The sequence below is a fragment of the Mus musculus genome, chromosome 6, assembly GCF_000001635.26.
Source record: "Mus musculus strain C57BL/6J chromosome 6, GRCm38.p6 C57BL/6J".
NCBI lineage: Eukaryota > Metazoa > Chordata > Mammalia > Rodentia > Muridae > Mus > Mus musculus.
In genome coordinates this window covers 98,919,503-98,937,436 of record NC_000072.6, presented here as the reverse complement: position 1 = coordinate 98,937,436, position 17,934 = coordinate 98,919,503, and the positions used below count along the sequence as shown (strand labels likewise).

General features: G+C 43.7%; 1 protein-coding gene across 39 annotated transcripts in view; it reads left to right on the top strand.

Moving 5' to 3' along the window:
* Foxp1 (forkhead box P1) overlaps window positions 1-12,095 on the top strand; it is a 597,405-nt gene extending 585,310 nt beyond the window's left edge. For 38 of the 39 annotated variants that reach the window (XM_006505316.4, XM_030255064.1, XM_030255065.1 and 35 more), the window contains 2 exons: window positions 1,997-2,163; window positions 7,203-12,095. In XM_006505316.4, coding sequence (XP_006505379.1) covers window positions 1,997-2,163; window positions 7,203-7,347 — 312 coding nt within the window. In that variant the 3' untranslated portion in view covers window positions 7,348-12,095. The remainder of the gene's footprint in view (window positions 1-1,996; window positions 2,164-7,202) is intronic. The other variant, XR_003956146.1, reaches the window with a different exon arrangement.
* Window positions 12,096-17,934: the final 5,839 nt, after the last annotated feature.

Genomic DNA, 17,934 nt, shown 5'->3' with positions numbered 1-17,934 from the left:
TGCTCTGATCCTTCACTCTGCAAAGGACTACTCAAGAGACACGGCAGTGACCCAGGTCTCAGGATCTTACTGTAGCCCAGTGGCTACTGTTTTGTTTAAAGGAACAAGACTGGTTCTCTGTACGTATTATATTATAATACCTCTTATATTATGTCTGAGAGGAAAGGGACCAAGACAAGGGTTTACTCATCATACTTGGAAAATCAGAAAGAATAAGCAGATACTTGCTCATCTTAATAGGCAGTCCTAGAACTGTTTCCTACAAGTCAGTCAGGGGCTTCGGAATCCAATAAAATACTGTGGTAGCCTCGGTTCCAGCCTCAGTTCCATCTTGACTCTTGAACAGCGCAGTTGTCCCGTGGAAGCAGATTCCCATGGTACATCCACAGTGAGAGGGCCACTCAGCTGGCAGTCCAAGCAGAACTTACATGGCAGGGAAATGTGACCACTGTGTGGTCCCACATAAGGCAGCTGAAGATGGCAGCCTAGCTGCAGCTGCCAGTAATATTACTGTGCCAACTTCCCTGCTCAGAAAGAATAGAAATGCCTTATTGCAATTATAAAAGATGCATTCAGAAAGTGCTGGATGCAAACAGATGATCTGATAAACCATCGAGGAGTGGGAAATGGTCACTGTACTGGGAAATCATGAGGTGCCACCCCCACCCCACCCCCTTTACTTTTAAAAAAGGAAGCAGGTGATTCCATAGGGGAAAGAGGGAGCTGCCGAGAGCATGCTCAGGGCATCTCTCTGGGAAGTACTTCAGACACTGGGTCTATCCAGGGAGCAAGCCTGCAGCTGACTAACAAGCAGACTCCCCGCAGCCCAGCTTCTCTCCTCCTCTCCCTTTGTTTCTGGCTCATACCTTCTCTTTGGTGCCAGCTTTTCTAGAATAGTTAGGACTCTTCCATGACGGGCCAACTGAAGCCACTCTGCCAGATTGTCTTGTGATCATACTCTCTCTCATTAGGATGGAAAACCAGGCATAGTGTAGTCTGCAAGAAGACAATTTTGATAAATCTTCATCTAATTACAGCTGCCTCTTTTCCCAAGTCTGTCCTCTTGAATAATAAAATGAAAAGTCACTTGGGCACACTCCCTGCACAAGTGAAAACAAATGGGGTTTCTTCAGTCCGGTGGTATTGTGACAACTGTCCACAATGCACACAGGGTGGCCATCACGCTTACGTCGGGATGACAGAAAACGAAGAGTATTCTACCAGACTTTAGTTTGGAGTGGGTTTTATTGGAGTTGGGGGGCGGTTTACATACTTTTTTTGCTGGCACTCATTTGGAATGGGATGGCTTTGTCACCTTTAATATGGATATACTTAGTCATAAAGGAAATAAGATTTAGCCTCCCCCCCCCCTTTTTTTCCTTCCTTCCTTCCTGGAGAGTTTTCTACACATCCAGACTTCTGCATGACTAGTCTGAGGCTGAGAGATTGTGTGATGTTACCATCGTCTGGTTATGTCAGCCTTCACTCAGCAGGTTCAAAAAAAAAAAATCATTAAAATGGGAATGGTGGGGGAGAAACAATGATTCCTGTTCCTCCTTTCCTCTGAGTGCTTATGGAAGTTCTCATAACTTTTGAGCCGTGTGGCCATATAATCTGATCAGATCCCAGCTACCCAATAGAGAACTCATCAAAATGGATAAAGAAATGAAAATCCCATTGTATTTCATACTCAGTTCCTCTCAAAAAAAAAAAAAAGTCAGTGGCTGTACACCTCATTTTAGAAACCTTTGTCTAAACCATATGACTCCAGCAGGCAGGAGCCAGCAGGCAGCTTCACCTGTAGACTCACCGGTGCCCAGATAGCTTAACCAAATGAAGCTCAAGGCCCCTAAAGCAAAATCCTACAGCACTTGGAAATTGTCAGCCACAGTACAGTGCGAACTTGAACCAAAAAGCTATCGAAGACACCACATATCCATAGCTTTCTTGACTGGCCTCCCCTACTGCTTCATTTGATTTCTCTTGGTTGATGCAGGCTTCCATGGCTGAGAATAGTATACCTCTGTACACTACCGCTTCCATGGGAAATCCCACTCTGGGCAGCCTGGCCAGTGCCATCCGGGAGGAGCTGAACGGGGCCATGGAGCACACCAACAGCAACGAGAGTGACAGCAGTCCAGGCAGATCCCCTATGCAAGCTGTGTGAGTATTGTCTACCCAAAGCTCTCTGTCACCTGACCTCAGTCTCCCGGCTCTTCTCTGGCCCTTCTGGGCACCTTTCCTATCATTTCCGATTTCTTAGGAGCCCTGGAGTCACATGTTGGTGCATACAAGGACTAGTTAGTAATTTTCTCGTAGAAGCAATTGGCTTCATCCACGGTAAGTGCACACAGCAAGAAAATGAGAAGTCTCCTCCATTTTGGGTCTCAGACCATTACTTAATTCACACTGTGATTTTCCTCCTAAAATCACTATACACCTCTTCGAGAAAGCTCACGGTGTGTCCAGCTTCCCGGCAAAGCCAACCAAGCCTGTAAGGAAGCTTGTTTACTTGCTCACGCACTCAGTTTAACCACTTGAGCTCGCCGCAGCATTATTACCAAGCATTAATGATGGCACAAATGAAAGGTGGCATGATTTATAGATTGCTCTTAAAATATCAAAAGGAAAATTAATAGGAGCATTACAGCAGCAGACGGCGGGATAATGAGAGCACATATAACTGAATGAAGCAGTGGGCCATGGTTGCCTGGGATGAATGTGAATGGTAGGTACCAGAGCCACACTAACCTCAGGGAGGCCACCGAGTTGAAACTCGCCCCTTTGTGGCCCCTGCTTCAGAAGAGACACCATGTGATTCCAGATGCTTCAGTGCGCAGTGAACCCAGCTGCGAAGGACCGTCTTCCTTTCAGGGACTCTCTCCAAAACCATAGCCCACTTGAAGTGACTAAACCAATTCAGTGTTTCCACCACTGTCCGCTCCAAGAATAGGCTGCTTGTCTGCACATTCTTTGTGGATTACTGACCAACATCTTATTTTAGGAAATTTGCGTGATGGGGATGGAAAATGTGACCTTTAACAAGTACGGAGAGAATGAACTGGCGTCTAGCGACAAAGGGGGGCAGGGGGATAAATGGGTTCTTCCAGCATGGTGGGCAAACCTGAAGTTTTACTTTCTAGCATTTTAATCCCATGCCCTGGGTGCTCGGAGAGGGGTCTTTAGAGGTAGAAGCGATGGTTTGCGACTTGTGGGCAGAGTCCCCCGAAAATGACACACCAGCATTTTAGGCAAGTGTATGATGCCTTCCCCACGATTGGCACAGAATTTCATCTCCCCTACAGCAAGCTGCTGTTTCTCTGACTCTTTTGTTGCCTCACTGATACTCACCGTGGTGGTGATGTTGTATGTCAGCATCCAGGAAGTTCAGAGCAAACTGTGAGTTGGTAATGTAAGTCACTCCCAGATATTCCCATTGAGAAAGGATATGTGATGTTACCCAGTGGAAGGCACAGTGTTTTCTTAGAGTTCCAACTCCAAGGTATAGTACCTATCTACCTTCCTATCAGTAGAAAAAGTAAATAAAAATTAATTAATTAATTAATTAATTAATTAATTAAAAAGGCCCCCACAGAGAAGCCTCTCAATGAGGGAAGTTCATTTGCTTACCAGGACTGAGCAAACTGCAGACGTAGCAAACATGCAGCCACCATCTTAATGTGCAGCAAAGCAAAAGCCTCACAGCTCGAGGGACAGAAAAAGAGCCCCGAGTGGAGCTATCAGGACGTGATGCCCACACGGCAGGTTTGCGCCCCGTGCCCTGAGGTCCCCTGTGCCGACAACAGCCTCCCTGTGTAGTCAGTACAGCAGCCAGTTAGTCTCACTGACCCCCTTGCTTCCACTAAGTGAGTCTATAATGAGAGATTTCATTCTTGTCCAGCGTGCATTACCCTGCTAGGATGCAAATTGTTTTTTAACCGTTCCAGTCTATTGAAATAAATCAACCCATAAACTTTACAACAAGGCTTACAAGCCACTGTGAGGACGCTGGCCCGCCCGGCACAGAGGCAGCCTTGTGATACAGCGCTCTGCTCTTCACACAAACCACGGTATCGCCTTTCTCTTTCAAAAAGAGAAGAAGGTAGTCGCATAATGACGGTTTGCGGGCAGTGTACTTTCATTCTGGTAGGACCTGAAGGGCCACCACACCAAAGGCCCTGTGCTGTGTGTGTACCCTGAACAGGATCACAATGCCTTTAAAGACTAGTCAGCTATAGTTAAAAATCTCATGTGTTCCCAGAATGGCTTTACAAAAGGACTACTCAGATGTAAGCGGAACAGAGAGATGGTTTGGGCCCCATTATCTGTTAGGAGCCTTTTTGGAAATAGTGGATGCTGGAGAGAAAGGGTGGGTCTGGTGGGGGAAGGCTCAAGAGGGGCACCCATTGTACTGTAGACGGTACACTGAGTATATGCCCAGTGGGGGGGGGGGAAGCCTTTTACAGTGTTCATCTTACAGGAAAGGTCGAAGAATCCTTGCTGTCATGCTGGTGTGGGTTTTCAGGTTGTCACAGTAGATCTAGTTGGTGGCATTGCCTTCCATTTGATGAGAGGCACTGGGATAGACTGTAGATGCAGCAGCACCAGCACCTATGTTTGGGGACAGTGAATATGCAGTGCATTCCGGAGACAACAAACTAGTCTCTGGTGTTGGGGACTCTCTTTGGGGGAACCGTCAGTTGGTCTGTCATTTGGAGCTGGATCTGGAAAGCAGCGATTTACAGTTGCAAAGCAAGAACTTAACCTGAAGACGAGTCTGCTTTCTCTAGGGTTTCTGAGCCTTCCCGCCAAGGCTTTGTGTAACACCATCAGATTGCACCCTGCGAACCAGAGATTAAGTACTAAGTATGATAGCTTTCAAACATCGAAGCACAAAAGTGTTACTCTGGAAAAAAAATAGCAGTTGACCCTCAGTAACTGATTAAAACTAATTTTTTTTTAAAGGGCAAATTCCTGTTGCTGGATATTACTCCACCCACTTTGTTGGTGGTGACTGACAAAGTCACTGTTCTCACTAGTGAAATCAGGAGGCAGACACAGAACTCCACGGTGGTCAGTAAAGCTAGGGGTGCAGGGCAAGGTACCTCGGACTCACACCCCCCCCCACACACAAACACCTGCTCGAGAGGCCACAGGCTGTGTTTCTGAATTAACGCTGGGGACACTGAGATCGAGTCTCACTTGATAGAGCCTCTCTGCAAATTAATATCCCAATAAATCAGGAGAACCATAAAGATGTTTTGGCCTCTGCTCCAACAGTTCCATTCTTAGACATTTATCCCAAGGAGGTAAATCAACAGGAGGAGAAAGATTAATGGCTAGCAGTGGTTTACTGTACTATGCAAACAGTGGAGGGAAGGAGGGTGATTAGAGAACGCCAGCTGTAAAGGTACTGACCTATCAACAGAAGGAATCACACAGAGCCACAAAAACAGTAATGGAAAAGCCAAAAAAAGAAAAAGCTGTAAAGTACGTTCTTCAGAGGGAGAAGCAAGCACTCACTGTGACCCGAGCTGACTGCACAGGCATGGGGACACGTCCATTTACATTGGTGCCCCACGCCTGGAAGGACACTGCACTTGTTCACGGTCACGTGTTCGATTTTTTTCTTAAAAGTTGTGAATATTTTTCATTCAGGGGTTCTACAAGCTATATAGCGAGGCCTGGGCCTTATTTCAGAAACAAGGATGACCACACTAGTAAAAACTTGAAGAAGCTGGAACCCACATATAAAATGTACTGGGAGGCTTGGGTTTGTTTTGCAAATGGTTTTTAAGAATGTGGGCATAATTGTTTAAAGCTATTTATCTGACATCTAGCCCCCCAAGACTCCCTCTATGCTGTGCTAATTTTAGTGTCAATTGATCTTGAAGGTTCTTGTCTTCCAGAGCAGCCCAAAGTGTGCCTCTGTTTGTTTTTAAATGGTTCCAGGCGCCTTTGGGGCCCCGAATACAGCATCAATTATTTAGGAAGCCAGCCATCCCCAGTACCACCTCTTATTACTAATACTTGATAATGTCCATTATAAGTCCCTCCCACTCGCAGCCTGTCTGGGAGATGTGTGCATTTTAACTTGAATGGTTCTTTTACATATCAAAAGCCCCCTGCAACAGAAAGTCATTTGTATTGGCAAAAGATCAGTTGTAAATATGATTTACGAACAGCTTTTCGCAGTTGTTATCAGAGTGGTTTTGTGTGATCGAGCCAGCCCTCTCTAGATGAACCGAGCCCCCAATCCATAATGAGAAAGTTGGCAGCTCTCAAGGTAGTGAGAGTGTCCCAGTGGCGGCTACCAGCCGGGCCTCATGTTTTGCCTTGTTTACAGCTGACAGCGTTATTATTCTGATTGGGGCTCTGCTCTCTTATCATATTGCTGTGTTGAGCAAGCCTTTTCCTCTCCGTTTGTGTTTCCTGGCAGGGCTTTTCTTGCCTTATTGACAGTTTGTAAAAATATGCATTAATTTGGAGCTTCAAGCATGTATCATGGTGTCTCTTTGCTGTGTTTGCTTGAAGTTGATTAATGATAGAGCCTCGCTTGGGGTCGTCCTCTGGAGGGTTCTTTCACAGGTTCTGCATGTTAACTAGCAAAACAGAACACACAGCAAGCCATGATTAGCCCAGCCTCCTGTACTCAGTGGTCCCCACGAACCACTGCCGTATTACAGATTCTCATTTCACATAATTATTTGCAGGGTGGCATTCGTCCACCCAGGATGTCACTACGGGGCCTGTTATTTGGTACTCCAAAGGACGGTCCTGGGACCAGCCCCATCACCTGGAATCTCTTAGAAATGCACAGTCTGAGCTCCATACACTGTACTGTCACAAGGGCCTTGGGTAACTTGTGTGTCCTGAAAAGCAAGAGAAATGATTTCCATAGAGAGTTTATTCTAAAGCAGCATCCAAGACTCTTACCAATGCAGCTAATACACCGAGCAGTACAGAAGCCCCTGGCCTCATATGGCCCCTAACCCCTTGGGCTGCAGGCAGTGAAAATGTCCAGCAGTCATAGGAAGTTTCCCACCGTCTTTGAAAAACTTGGTTTTGGCTGTGGTTGTGGCCAAGGTTACCCTGCCTCCACTGGGCGGCATCTCTGTAGCACCTCTTGTAGGTTGCTCCAACACCAGCGTCAGGGCAATCCGGGTGTTCCCCTAAGCCTGTTTCTCTCTCTTTCTCTGTAGGCACCCCATACACGTCAAAGAAGAACCCCTCGACCCCGAGGAAGCTGAAGGCCCTCTGTCCTTAGTGACAACAGCCAACCACAGTCCAGATTTTGACCATGACAGAGATTACGAAGACGAACCAGTAAATGAGGACATGGAGTGAACCTCTGGGCGGGCCGACCCCCGAGACCGAAGATTGGGGAAAAAAAAGCAAAACAAATTTAAAAAAAAAATAAAAAAAGAAAGAAAGGAAAAGAAAAGAAACCACGTCAAAAGTTAGCAGTGAAACCCGCCCTCCGTTTCTTGTACAGTCTGGAGGATTTTCGCTACATTTTGACAACTCTGAAACGTGTTAACTCTTAGTGCCATCAAGAATCCCATTTGGGAGTATTTTTGATTTTTCTACTTTTTGTTGACAAAAGGGATTTGTACTCTGTGCATTGGATGGACCTGTTTGGTACTTGGGATTTTCCTCTTTGAGTCAACATCAGTGTTGTAAATTCGATAAACGGATTCACTTTTAGCAGCAGACTTTGAACTGCAGCTTCGCCCGGCTGATGCTGGGCGGGCGCCGAGGACACCCGACTGAGCTCACGTACCTGCGCTGCAGACCAAGCCTTCGCCCGAGTTCAAGACTCCAGTGGACGACCTTTTTGCACAGCGCTGCATGTTGATACCACTGCCTTTACTCACTTTGGTTTGTTTTGTTTTTGTTTTTCGCTTCCAGTTGGGATGGGGGAAGGCCTTTGTGTGTGTATTGGGGGGAGGGGTTAAAAATAATTATCCCAAATTTTTTAATGTATTGCTTTTTTTTTTTTCTTTTACTGTTTTTTTTTCTTTCTTTCTTTTTTTTTTTGGCTTCTTTACCATTTTAAGTTCTGACCTCAGGCCTCCATTTGGGCCCAGGGCCTCTTGGAGGCTTCGCGTTTTCTGTACCTTGTGATGAATGTTAATAGGCGTTTTTATTATACAGAGCTGAATGTCATTTCTCGTCTGTAGTTTTCTGGCACTCATTCCATTTTCCTATAGACATCACCATGTTTCTCTCAAGTTTAAAACAAAACAAAACAAAACATTCCGTTTTGGTCTTTTTCCAAAAAAAAAAAAAGAGAAAAGAAAAGAAAAAAAAAGATCCCAAAGGCTGCACCTTACACCTGAAGGTCCCCACACGGGGACATGACATCCTGCCAGTAAGAGAATGAATGACAGAAAAGGAAAGAGAGAAACGCACGCGCGCACACTCTAGGGACATGGCAGATTCATTTCACAAAAACAGTATTGGGGGTGGGATGGGGGACTGTTGGAGGTTTTTCTTTTTTTTCTTTTTCATAGCACCCACCATTGTGAGTAACTGCCACCACATTCTCTCAGCATCAGGAAACACAGCCACGAAAGAAACAGAAGAGAATAAACAATCCTCAATAGTTAGACTGTCACAGTGGCCATGGAAGATCTTCCCTCCTATAATCAGGTGACCAGGACCACAGGCCCTGTGCCATCCTCACCCGCACAGGTTGCTCTGTTTGCAAAATGACCAAAAAGCCAGCATGGTGACAGGGCTAAGTTTGTACAGTAGTTCAGACCTGCTCGGTGGCATTCATCTGTTTTAATGCAAATGAGACTTCACATTGAACTTGTTATGGGAGTTAATGAGGACTGAGCTCAGCAGACGCTAATGTGTCAGGTTCCAGTGTGCTAAGTCGGTACTGCAGCTTGGTCTGCAATGTGAGCACCACACCCACCACCCCAGTAGCACAGACTTCACGGAAGAGGACACCAGGTAGACAGACCAGGGCCCACAGAATGAGATGGCTCTAGGTCAATATGCCCTCGGCCCTTCAAACCCCTCCACATTTCCGTCTGCACCCGCTTCCCTGGCATGTATTTATCTGGGGCTGTAGCTTTTGTTTGGGTTTAGTTTGAGAGCCTTTCGGAGCTTAATTTATATACTTTGTACCTTTTTTTATTTCTAAAATTACCAAAGATATTACGCAAAGGTAAATTATTTTCTTTTATACTTTATCTGATGAAGCCAAATATCCTCTTATTGTTGATCAAAGGAGGCGAAAGGATTCAGAGGCAAATGATGAGGTCCAGGCTATTTGCCAACCTGAGGGAAATTACTGCCCGTCAGCAGAGTTCATTTAGCAGACTATGTAGGCAATGGAACCAAAGTTTTTTACTTTTTTTTTCCTGTTTTTTTTTTTTTTCTCTTTCCTTCTTTTCTCTACCTGTAGAGAGACCAAAACTAACTCCTATAAGGAGAAAATCCGGGGCTACTGCAGAGAAAAGAAATCAAGACAACAGTATTATAGCTCCTGTGGAAAGAATGGGCTAGCATCTCAAAGAAAAAGAAATGAATGTATGATGCTGAAAATTAGTATATAATCGAGGAGACACTTAGGATGAATTCAGAGAGAACGGAGAAGTGTCTGGCCGCTCGAGGCCACTTCTAGAATAAAGAGATTTTTAGAACATTCGTACGCCACTTTTGTTTAAGGGCTGTGCTCTGATCACTGCGTTAATCTTGGTTTATCCTGGCATTTATCCTCTGGTTTCCTTCTGCTTTTTGTTGATGTTTTGTTTTATTTTTTTCCTATTTCAGATTATGATTTGGTCAGTGTTTTTCATTTACACACAAAAAAAGCTAACATTCCCACCCACTCATAAGCTTAGAGTAGAACACCTTTGGCAATGACTTCTGAAGGTTTGCTCTGCTTTCTATAGAGGGGCGGTCTGTGGTTATTCATGCCCCCTCCACCACCACCCCACCCATCTTTTCCAGGCAGCTTCACAGTGTGCAGGCAGTAGCCAGGCCGGGTCATGGGAAGGGGGCCCTGTGCTTCTAAACTGAGTGGTTGCTGGTTAGATATACAAAAGAGGATAAAACTCTGGTAGGTTAGTTCATTCTCAGCATGTGTAGCTAGACAAGAGTAAAGATAACAGCATGGGGACTGTTAGTACGCACACCTCAGTTCAAACCTTTAGGGAATGAGTTTAAAAAAAAAATTAAAAATATACCTTTCACTCAGTCGTACTTAGTCGTATGTCTTGCATGCTTAGTCTAAAGACTGTAGCAAAGAAAATAAATAAAAGAGAAAAAATTAGATTTTATGTATCTTTTCAGGTGTCATAGCCTGGCAGAAGAACCAACTGAAAAAAAAAAAAAAAGTTCTCAGGCTTTACAGCAAGCAATCTTCACTCTGATTTTTAGAATTCTGATTCTGTCCCTCGGGGGGTTCCCGCTTCGTTTGAATGGGGTTGATTCGGTTGTACATATATCCCGATGTGTCTGTGTGCATCTTTGTCTTTTGCGGGGGAGGGCCGAGGGGAGGGTTTTTTTGGTTTCGTTTTGTTTTGTTTTGTTTTAATTATTTTATTTTTTAGGTATTGTTCCTAAAAAGGAATAAATGCATACACCTGTTTGTCAAAACATCTTTGCTTTTTGTGCAACTGCATTTTATTAATAATACATTTAAAAAAAGAAGAGGAAGAAGGAAAAGAAAATAGTATCTTTGAGGGAAAAAAGTCTACTGTCTGTAATGGCTTTGCAGTTAATGCTGCGTGTGTACTTCATTTTATTGCCCTTGATTTACAAACATTGGATGACATGTTGATAATGGGAAGAAAGAAAAACTCCACACACACATCTCTTTCTTTCCCTCCCCCTCCTCTCTCTCTCAAATTGTAACATAGTTGACAAAATGTGTTTCCTATCCTCATTATTTGGAACATTTTGTACAGGTTTGTGGAATGGGGGTGAGAGAGTGAGTGTGTGAGTGAGTGTGTGTTACTGTTTTTGATACATTCCTAGTCCTTGTGTTTTATCATACCACTGCCTCCTTGACTATCTTAAGTTCCTAAGTTTGAAAAAAGGAAAAAAAAAAAGTTGTTTAAAAAAAAAAATGTTCTCTCTTGCTGCAGTCAATATTTTTGCATGATGAAATTCCAGGCTCATACTTTCAAAGTTTTATGAGTAAAGTAGTGATTAATAATGGGGAGTGTTGAAATATTGAACTTTTTGTATAAAAAAAATTTTTTTACAAGGTCCCAAGGTGTAAAGACAATTTGTTACCTTTTTCTTTCTCTTCTTAGTAAATATTAGCAAACGTGAGGGAGGTCAGCCTGTGTCAGACACACACAGTCACTGATGAGGACCCACCCTCCATGAGCTTAGGGGTCTATTCATGTGAGAAGGCTTACAGCCATCTCAGGGTGAACAGCCTAGGCTTACCTGCATGGTGACCTAGCTGACAATCCCCTCCCCACATCAAAAGACAGTTGAGTTCATATTCCTAGCATCTCATCAGCCATAATAAGAGAAAGCCTTGGTTTAAAAAAATAAAACAAAATGATAGAGCCAAAAGCATTATAAATCACTAGCTCTTTTTATTTATTTATTTTTTTCAGTTACAATATTGAAGTCTCTCCTCTCTTTTCCACATTCTAGCTGAGCTCTCTGTCTCCAAGGGCATAAAGCAAACTCTGCTATTTGAATCTTGTTGGTACCTGTTGGCCAGTGCCATACCCTCCTGACAGTCTGGAAGTGTTTTGCAACTTGGTTTTCCTTTATTATCATGAGAAGCAAATGGACAATTCTAACGGCGTCTTGTGGGTCCACTGTAACTCGAAGCGGTCCCTGCTACCCAGGAGCCTGGGTGGAGACGGTGCGGTCTGGGTTGTGAGTGTGGTGCTCTTTGTATCTGTGCTGCCGCTAACAGGGATCGTTTTGTTTTGTTTTGATAAGACATAAAAGAATCTCATTCCTTGATATCAACTGTAATTCCACCATTCCATGTCTGTGGACACAGACAATAAAAAAAAATGTTGTGTAGTCAGTAGTAATTACTGACATGAGCGCATTCTTAAATGCAATAAAAGTGCTGGTGGTTCACACTGGTAGACAAAGTTGCCACAGACTAAGTTTTTTCCCCACTTCTGACCTGCTGAGGCTCTGGGTCAGGCACACACCCCAAGCTGCCTCTTAGCAGCTTTTCCAAGCCAGATTCACAACCAGCCCTCACTAAGGTCGTCGGCGAGCAGGCCAGAGGAAAGGTCCCAAGGAAAGGCGGAGGGGCCAGCTCCTTCAGAGGGAACATACTGTCTTCTTCATCAAATTTGATAAAGAGAAAAAAAAAGTTTAATAACTAACATGAAGAGCCAAACTAAAATTTCAGAGGAAAGCAATTTCATGAATAATTCATTGACATTTCACATCTGCAAGATCAGTCATCCAAATAAAATGCTAACGTCAAAACCACGCACCATCTACAGCATTCTCATCAAGAAAGCTCTTTGCATATAATGATAAATGCTTAGATTAGAACAAATGATTATATAAAAATGTCCTATCAAAAGTGTGCTAGGTTAACCACACAGAAGACAGCAGTGCCGAATGGAGAACCCCAGGTCCCAGGAAACCACCTGTAGAGATGATTTTTTTTTCATTCTATACCTTTAGAAAAATGTGCCTTTTCTCTTGGGCTTAATTACATCATACATATTCTAAGGACTAATGAACTTAGCCACATTTGTTTTTCAACACAAATTTAACTTGTAGTATATTGAAAGAAACACTGTAAAGCCTCATGCGGTGGCACATGCCTTTAAGCCCAGCACTTGGAAGGCAGAGGCAGGCTGATCTCTGTGAGTTCAAGGCCAGCCTGGTCTACATACTGAGTTCAGCCAAGTGACATAGCCTGTGTCTCAAAACAACCACCAAATGAACCTTTTAAGTGGCCAAACCACAGCATCTTAGCCCTGTGTCTGTAATTCCAAGCACATCCATAAAGCTTTCAGATAACAGCCTTACAAACACCTTTTCCACATCACTGTACCTGCCCGGTTAAGGGAAGCATTAGAAGGTTGGTTCCTGCATGGTTTGTGAGTCTACATTTTACATTTTCTACAACAGTATGGTTTTTATTTAGGGTTGATTTTATTTTTCATTTTGAGAAACAGGGTCTCACCATGTAGCCCTGGCTGGTTTAGAATTCCCCCTAGGAAAATCAAGAAGCCCGCCTTATTAAAATTACAACAATCCTCCTGCCTCAGCCTCCCATGTGTTAGGATTATAGATAGGTGCTGCCATGCCCGGTTCCTCTTGATGTCATTTGAAACAAGTAGATGTTGTTGCTGAGCTAAGAACCATCACCCTCTTCTCCATGATGGCTCCGCCCATCTGAGAGCTCCCTAGGCGGATAATTAGCAAAACACTGGGGCCTTTAATTCTCACCTGGCGACTAAGAATATACTATCACGGTTAACTGAGATGCTCTTAATTGCTGGACTTAAATGTAGGTGCTGCTTGCAGGACATACTGTGAGCTAGCTGTGCACACACATTCCTACCAGAACACCCCAGGACCTATGCAAGTATGAGGGTGTGTAGTGAAGGCCCAGCTAGCTGATACCATATTTTAAATTGCATTTCAGGAATCTTTCTGTAGCAAGAATACTCCTTAAACTTTCATTTCAGGCTTGCTCCTCACATAAAGCAGCTAACCCAAAACACAGCTTCTTCTATTAAACAGGGATATATATATATAGTCTAAGCTCTATATAAAACACCAGCAGCACTGGCATACACATGAATCTCTCAGCAAAATGGATGAACAATGCAATGAGCCTTTCTGATTGGTTGTCTTCTTTGGTAATGCCACATATTTATATAGAATGAGTAATCACAATTTTGCTTTTCAATTTAGTTACAAGTATTCCATACTCAAAGTTGGGCCTCAAAACTTCATTTAAGGTGCTAGACAGATAAAGTTTTAAGACAGAATAGTTCACATCACAGAGAAGTTAAATGCAAAGCTGTTGGGATAACTGTGGGATAATATGTGTATTAGAAAACCATTCTACAACACTTACATTGTATATATACATATATGTGTATATATAATAAAACAGCTCTATGCTGTTTCTGCATTGACTGCGAAAGTATACTGCATGCCTAGTATCAAGTACACATCCCGTTAATTTTCCCATCTGAAATTATCAACAGTCGCCTCTGTTCCCCAGCCTCAAAGCGAGATGTTGGGCTGGGAAAAGGACAAGCTTTGAGTTATAATGTTAATTGAAGGTAACCGGCCTTTCAAGTATTAATCTCAGCTAAGGCGATGATCATTATTTACCAGCCCATGACATTTTTATCACCCATCATTTTAGCACGTTTCCATCGAAAATGCTAAAATGGTTCGTCATAAGGCAGATGACTGCTTGAGCTGTAAAAATGACCAACAGGAGTGGCGGTGCTCAGACATTAAATTATACTGTAATTAATATAGACAGTTAAACTGTCTACTACCAACAGCAATTTAGGTAACCACATTTGATCAGCTATAAATTGTAACTACATTAAAATTCCAGAAATATTAGCAATATGGATTACTTGATGGAAGTCTGTGCTGATCAACTATCCTTTTTCTTCTCTCTCTCTCCCTCTCTTTAAGCGGAAGCACAGGTCAGGTGGACCACAAATCCATGGGCGAAGACCAGGCCTTAGCACTTTTAGTCTCGTGAAACAAGCAATTACAAATAGTCGTATCGATTTGCTAAAAGGCTTTACGTGACATAAATTGTTTCCTGTTTAGCTTATTGCTCTGATCTATAAATGTCACCAAGTCCAGTATTAATTAGGGCCCCAGAACAACATGAGGTTGCCAGCATGGGTTCTGGGCTACAATTCGTTCCTCCTTTTGTGAGCCTTTTCGGGAGTGTCTCACCCACTTATTTCTCATTAGTGACAGGCAGAGGAAAGAAAAACTATTTTGTTCCATGAAGTTTTAATGCCCACCCACTTTCTTATTCCAAATGAAACTGTGGAGTTGGGGACTTGCCTTACTGCAAGTTGACACATAACACCACATTTCAAAAATATCTTCTAAATAGAATAATATTTAGAAGGGATTTCAGCCCCCAACAAGCTAACACATCTTACCCTTCTCAGTGTATGGCACTGTATGTGGTTTTGGGGGGGGTTATATTTCTACCCTTAAAATGCAATTTTAAATGGCTTGCACACACTGTTGACTTAACATAAATCAAATGTATCATATATACTTTCTTTCTGTTGGCATGCCACGTAGAAAAATATGTGAGATTCAGGGGGAAAGGGGGTGATGGAGAAAATTTATTAAATATAAGTTTTTACTGTAATACAATATTAATCTAAGCCAATGCTCATTTGCCATTAAACTGATCCTTAAAAAAAATACACATGCTTTTTATTATTTTGCACTCAAGCAAAAATTCCACATTCAAAGACTTTCCATCTAGCTGGGAATGTCTCTGGCAAGCAACATGTCAAGAAATCTTGACCTACAGAAAGACAGCAGACAGTGTCACGCTGAGCATTAACCCACAGGCAGGGAAAGCAAACTTGATTCTCCCATACATTGGACAAATGGCGGTCAACAGCACAGACATGGGACAAATGAGCCTTCCCCAGAACCTTCCTCCTTGCTCCTCTATAGCACATAGTTGAAAATGTTTGATTTGCAACATAAAAGATTCATTAATTACCACTTGAATATTTAAAGCTATTTTACAGTCTAACCGAGATAGATAAAGCAGTGAATTAAAACCTCTAATAAAATTGTAAAAATATTTCAGTAAGTTTACCCGTGTTATGATTTAGGGAGAGGCTCAAGCATTCTTAGAGAATAGAGTCTTTGCAATTTTCAAGTGTGTGTTTGAAGGAAGGAGCTGAGTGCTCTGAAGTAATTTGTTTCTCATTTGCAAATGTTTACTAATAATTTATTTTTGATTCAAGCTCGCTACCTTAGGATGCCATAGACAGAAGAAAATACCTACCAAGTAGATTGGAAGGAAGCCTTCGATGTCAGGAATTAATCATCAGTCACTAGCGTTTTTAGCTAAAAACATGGAACCCAGGGATGTGACAAAGCAGTGTCTGCCCCCCTCACCTGTGATTTGTATTTCTCAGCTACTTTAGAGAGAATTTATTTGGTCCCTGTGATTCCCCACAGGAGACTGTGCCAGCCACAGTTCTACTTGAGCCCTGACCATAAGGTACAGAGCAGCTTTGACAAGCTGCTTCATCTCTTTCCTCCTCAACTCCCTCTTCCTGTGAATTTAGGACATTTTACTAACCGATAACAAGGATTCTTTTCCATTATATTATACTCAAAATTTGTTCACATACTCTCTTTGTGGAGTTTTCCTAGTGGAATCTGCAGCAAAGGGAGTTTGCCTGCTCTGTACCTTCCCACTATTAAGATTGTCCCGGCATGCTCTCTGTTGTAACGTGGCCTGTTTAAAACAGATTCCCACCCATCACATACCTACCCAAACAGCTGCAAGCACTCAATAACCCACTCAAACCCAACACCGGGTATCAGCTGGGGAGCAAGACCGATACAACCCTTGAATTCGTGGTCCCTGACAGTTCCTGGGGGAGATGAGTTCCGGTTGTGAGGCAGTGTGCTGGGTACTAGTAAGAGGCAGAGTTTGGAAAGACAGGAAGACCACTTAACCTCACTGGGGACCACCAGGGAGGCCTTCTAGAACATGCAATGTTTAATTAAAACCCAAAGGATGTCTAAGCTTAGGCCAGATGGCAAGCAGGGAGAGGGAGTCCAAATGAAAGGGCGTCGAAGGGCCCTGGCGTGTGAGAGGCCATGAATCACGGGGCAAGGATCAGCACGAACTGGGAAAGTCAGGCCCTGAATAAAGTCTTCATCAGAGTGACCAAGCACTCACTCACTGTTTGCTGTGCCAGGTACTATGGCCAAGCTGGCTCTGTCACTTCTGAGGCACAGCCAGGTCATGACCCTTGCCCTCATGTCCCCTCCTCCCCCCCCCCCCCTGCAGCAGTTCTCAATCTTCCTAATGCTATGATCCTTTAATACAAGTTCATGTTGTGGTGACCCCTGTCCCAACCATAAAATTCTTTTCGCTGCTACTTCATAGCTGTAATTTTGCTGCAGTTATGAACCATAATGTAAATACCTGTGCTTTCTGATGCTCTTAGGTGATGCCTGTGAAAGGGTCGTTAGACACCTAGCTTTTAGAGGGGGTCTGGACCCACAGGTTGAGAACCACTGCCCTACACCCTTTCTTTTCTGCTACACTGGCCTTCTTGCTCTAGCTGGGTTGACGATGCTCTGCCTCAAGGCTCATAGGTCCTTGCAGGCAGTGTTATCTTCCAGTGGCTCATGCATCCCTCCCCTAAAGCTCCCTCCATGCCCCATCAAAGCTGAGAAGCCTTTGCTGACCATGTAGTGTCACTGCCATTACTCTAGCTGCCCACTCTCCCTCCTCCTCCCACAGCTCCTCGCCTTTGCTTGTTTCTGTTAGGCTTGCCACCTCTCCACGTTCTATAGACACTGCTTGTTTTGTTACGGAGTGTCTCCAAGGGCATGGACCCTGCCAGCTCGGCCCACCTCAGAAAGGCCAGAGATGGTTGCTTAAGGAGTGAGCAAACGAAACAGGGCTGGGAAAGGGCAGAGGTCAATCTGAACTCCCTGCAGCATGCCCACACAGCCCATCCTCTTATGTTGCATGGCCAGCCAAACCGAGTCTCTTTCCCAACATTCTGGCCCTGCTGCTGCAAGCTAGGAAGACTCACCCAGACAACGGATGAGCATGCAGGAGCTTCCTAAATGATACAGCCAAGGCTGTGTGGCAAAGGATCTGGCAACTTGGCTCACTTTAGATCCACCTATGAGTCTACCTATAATGAGCCTCTGAGCCCAGTTATGGTTTCATATATAAGCACTAAACAT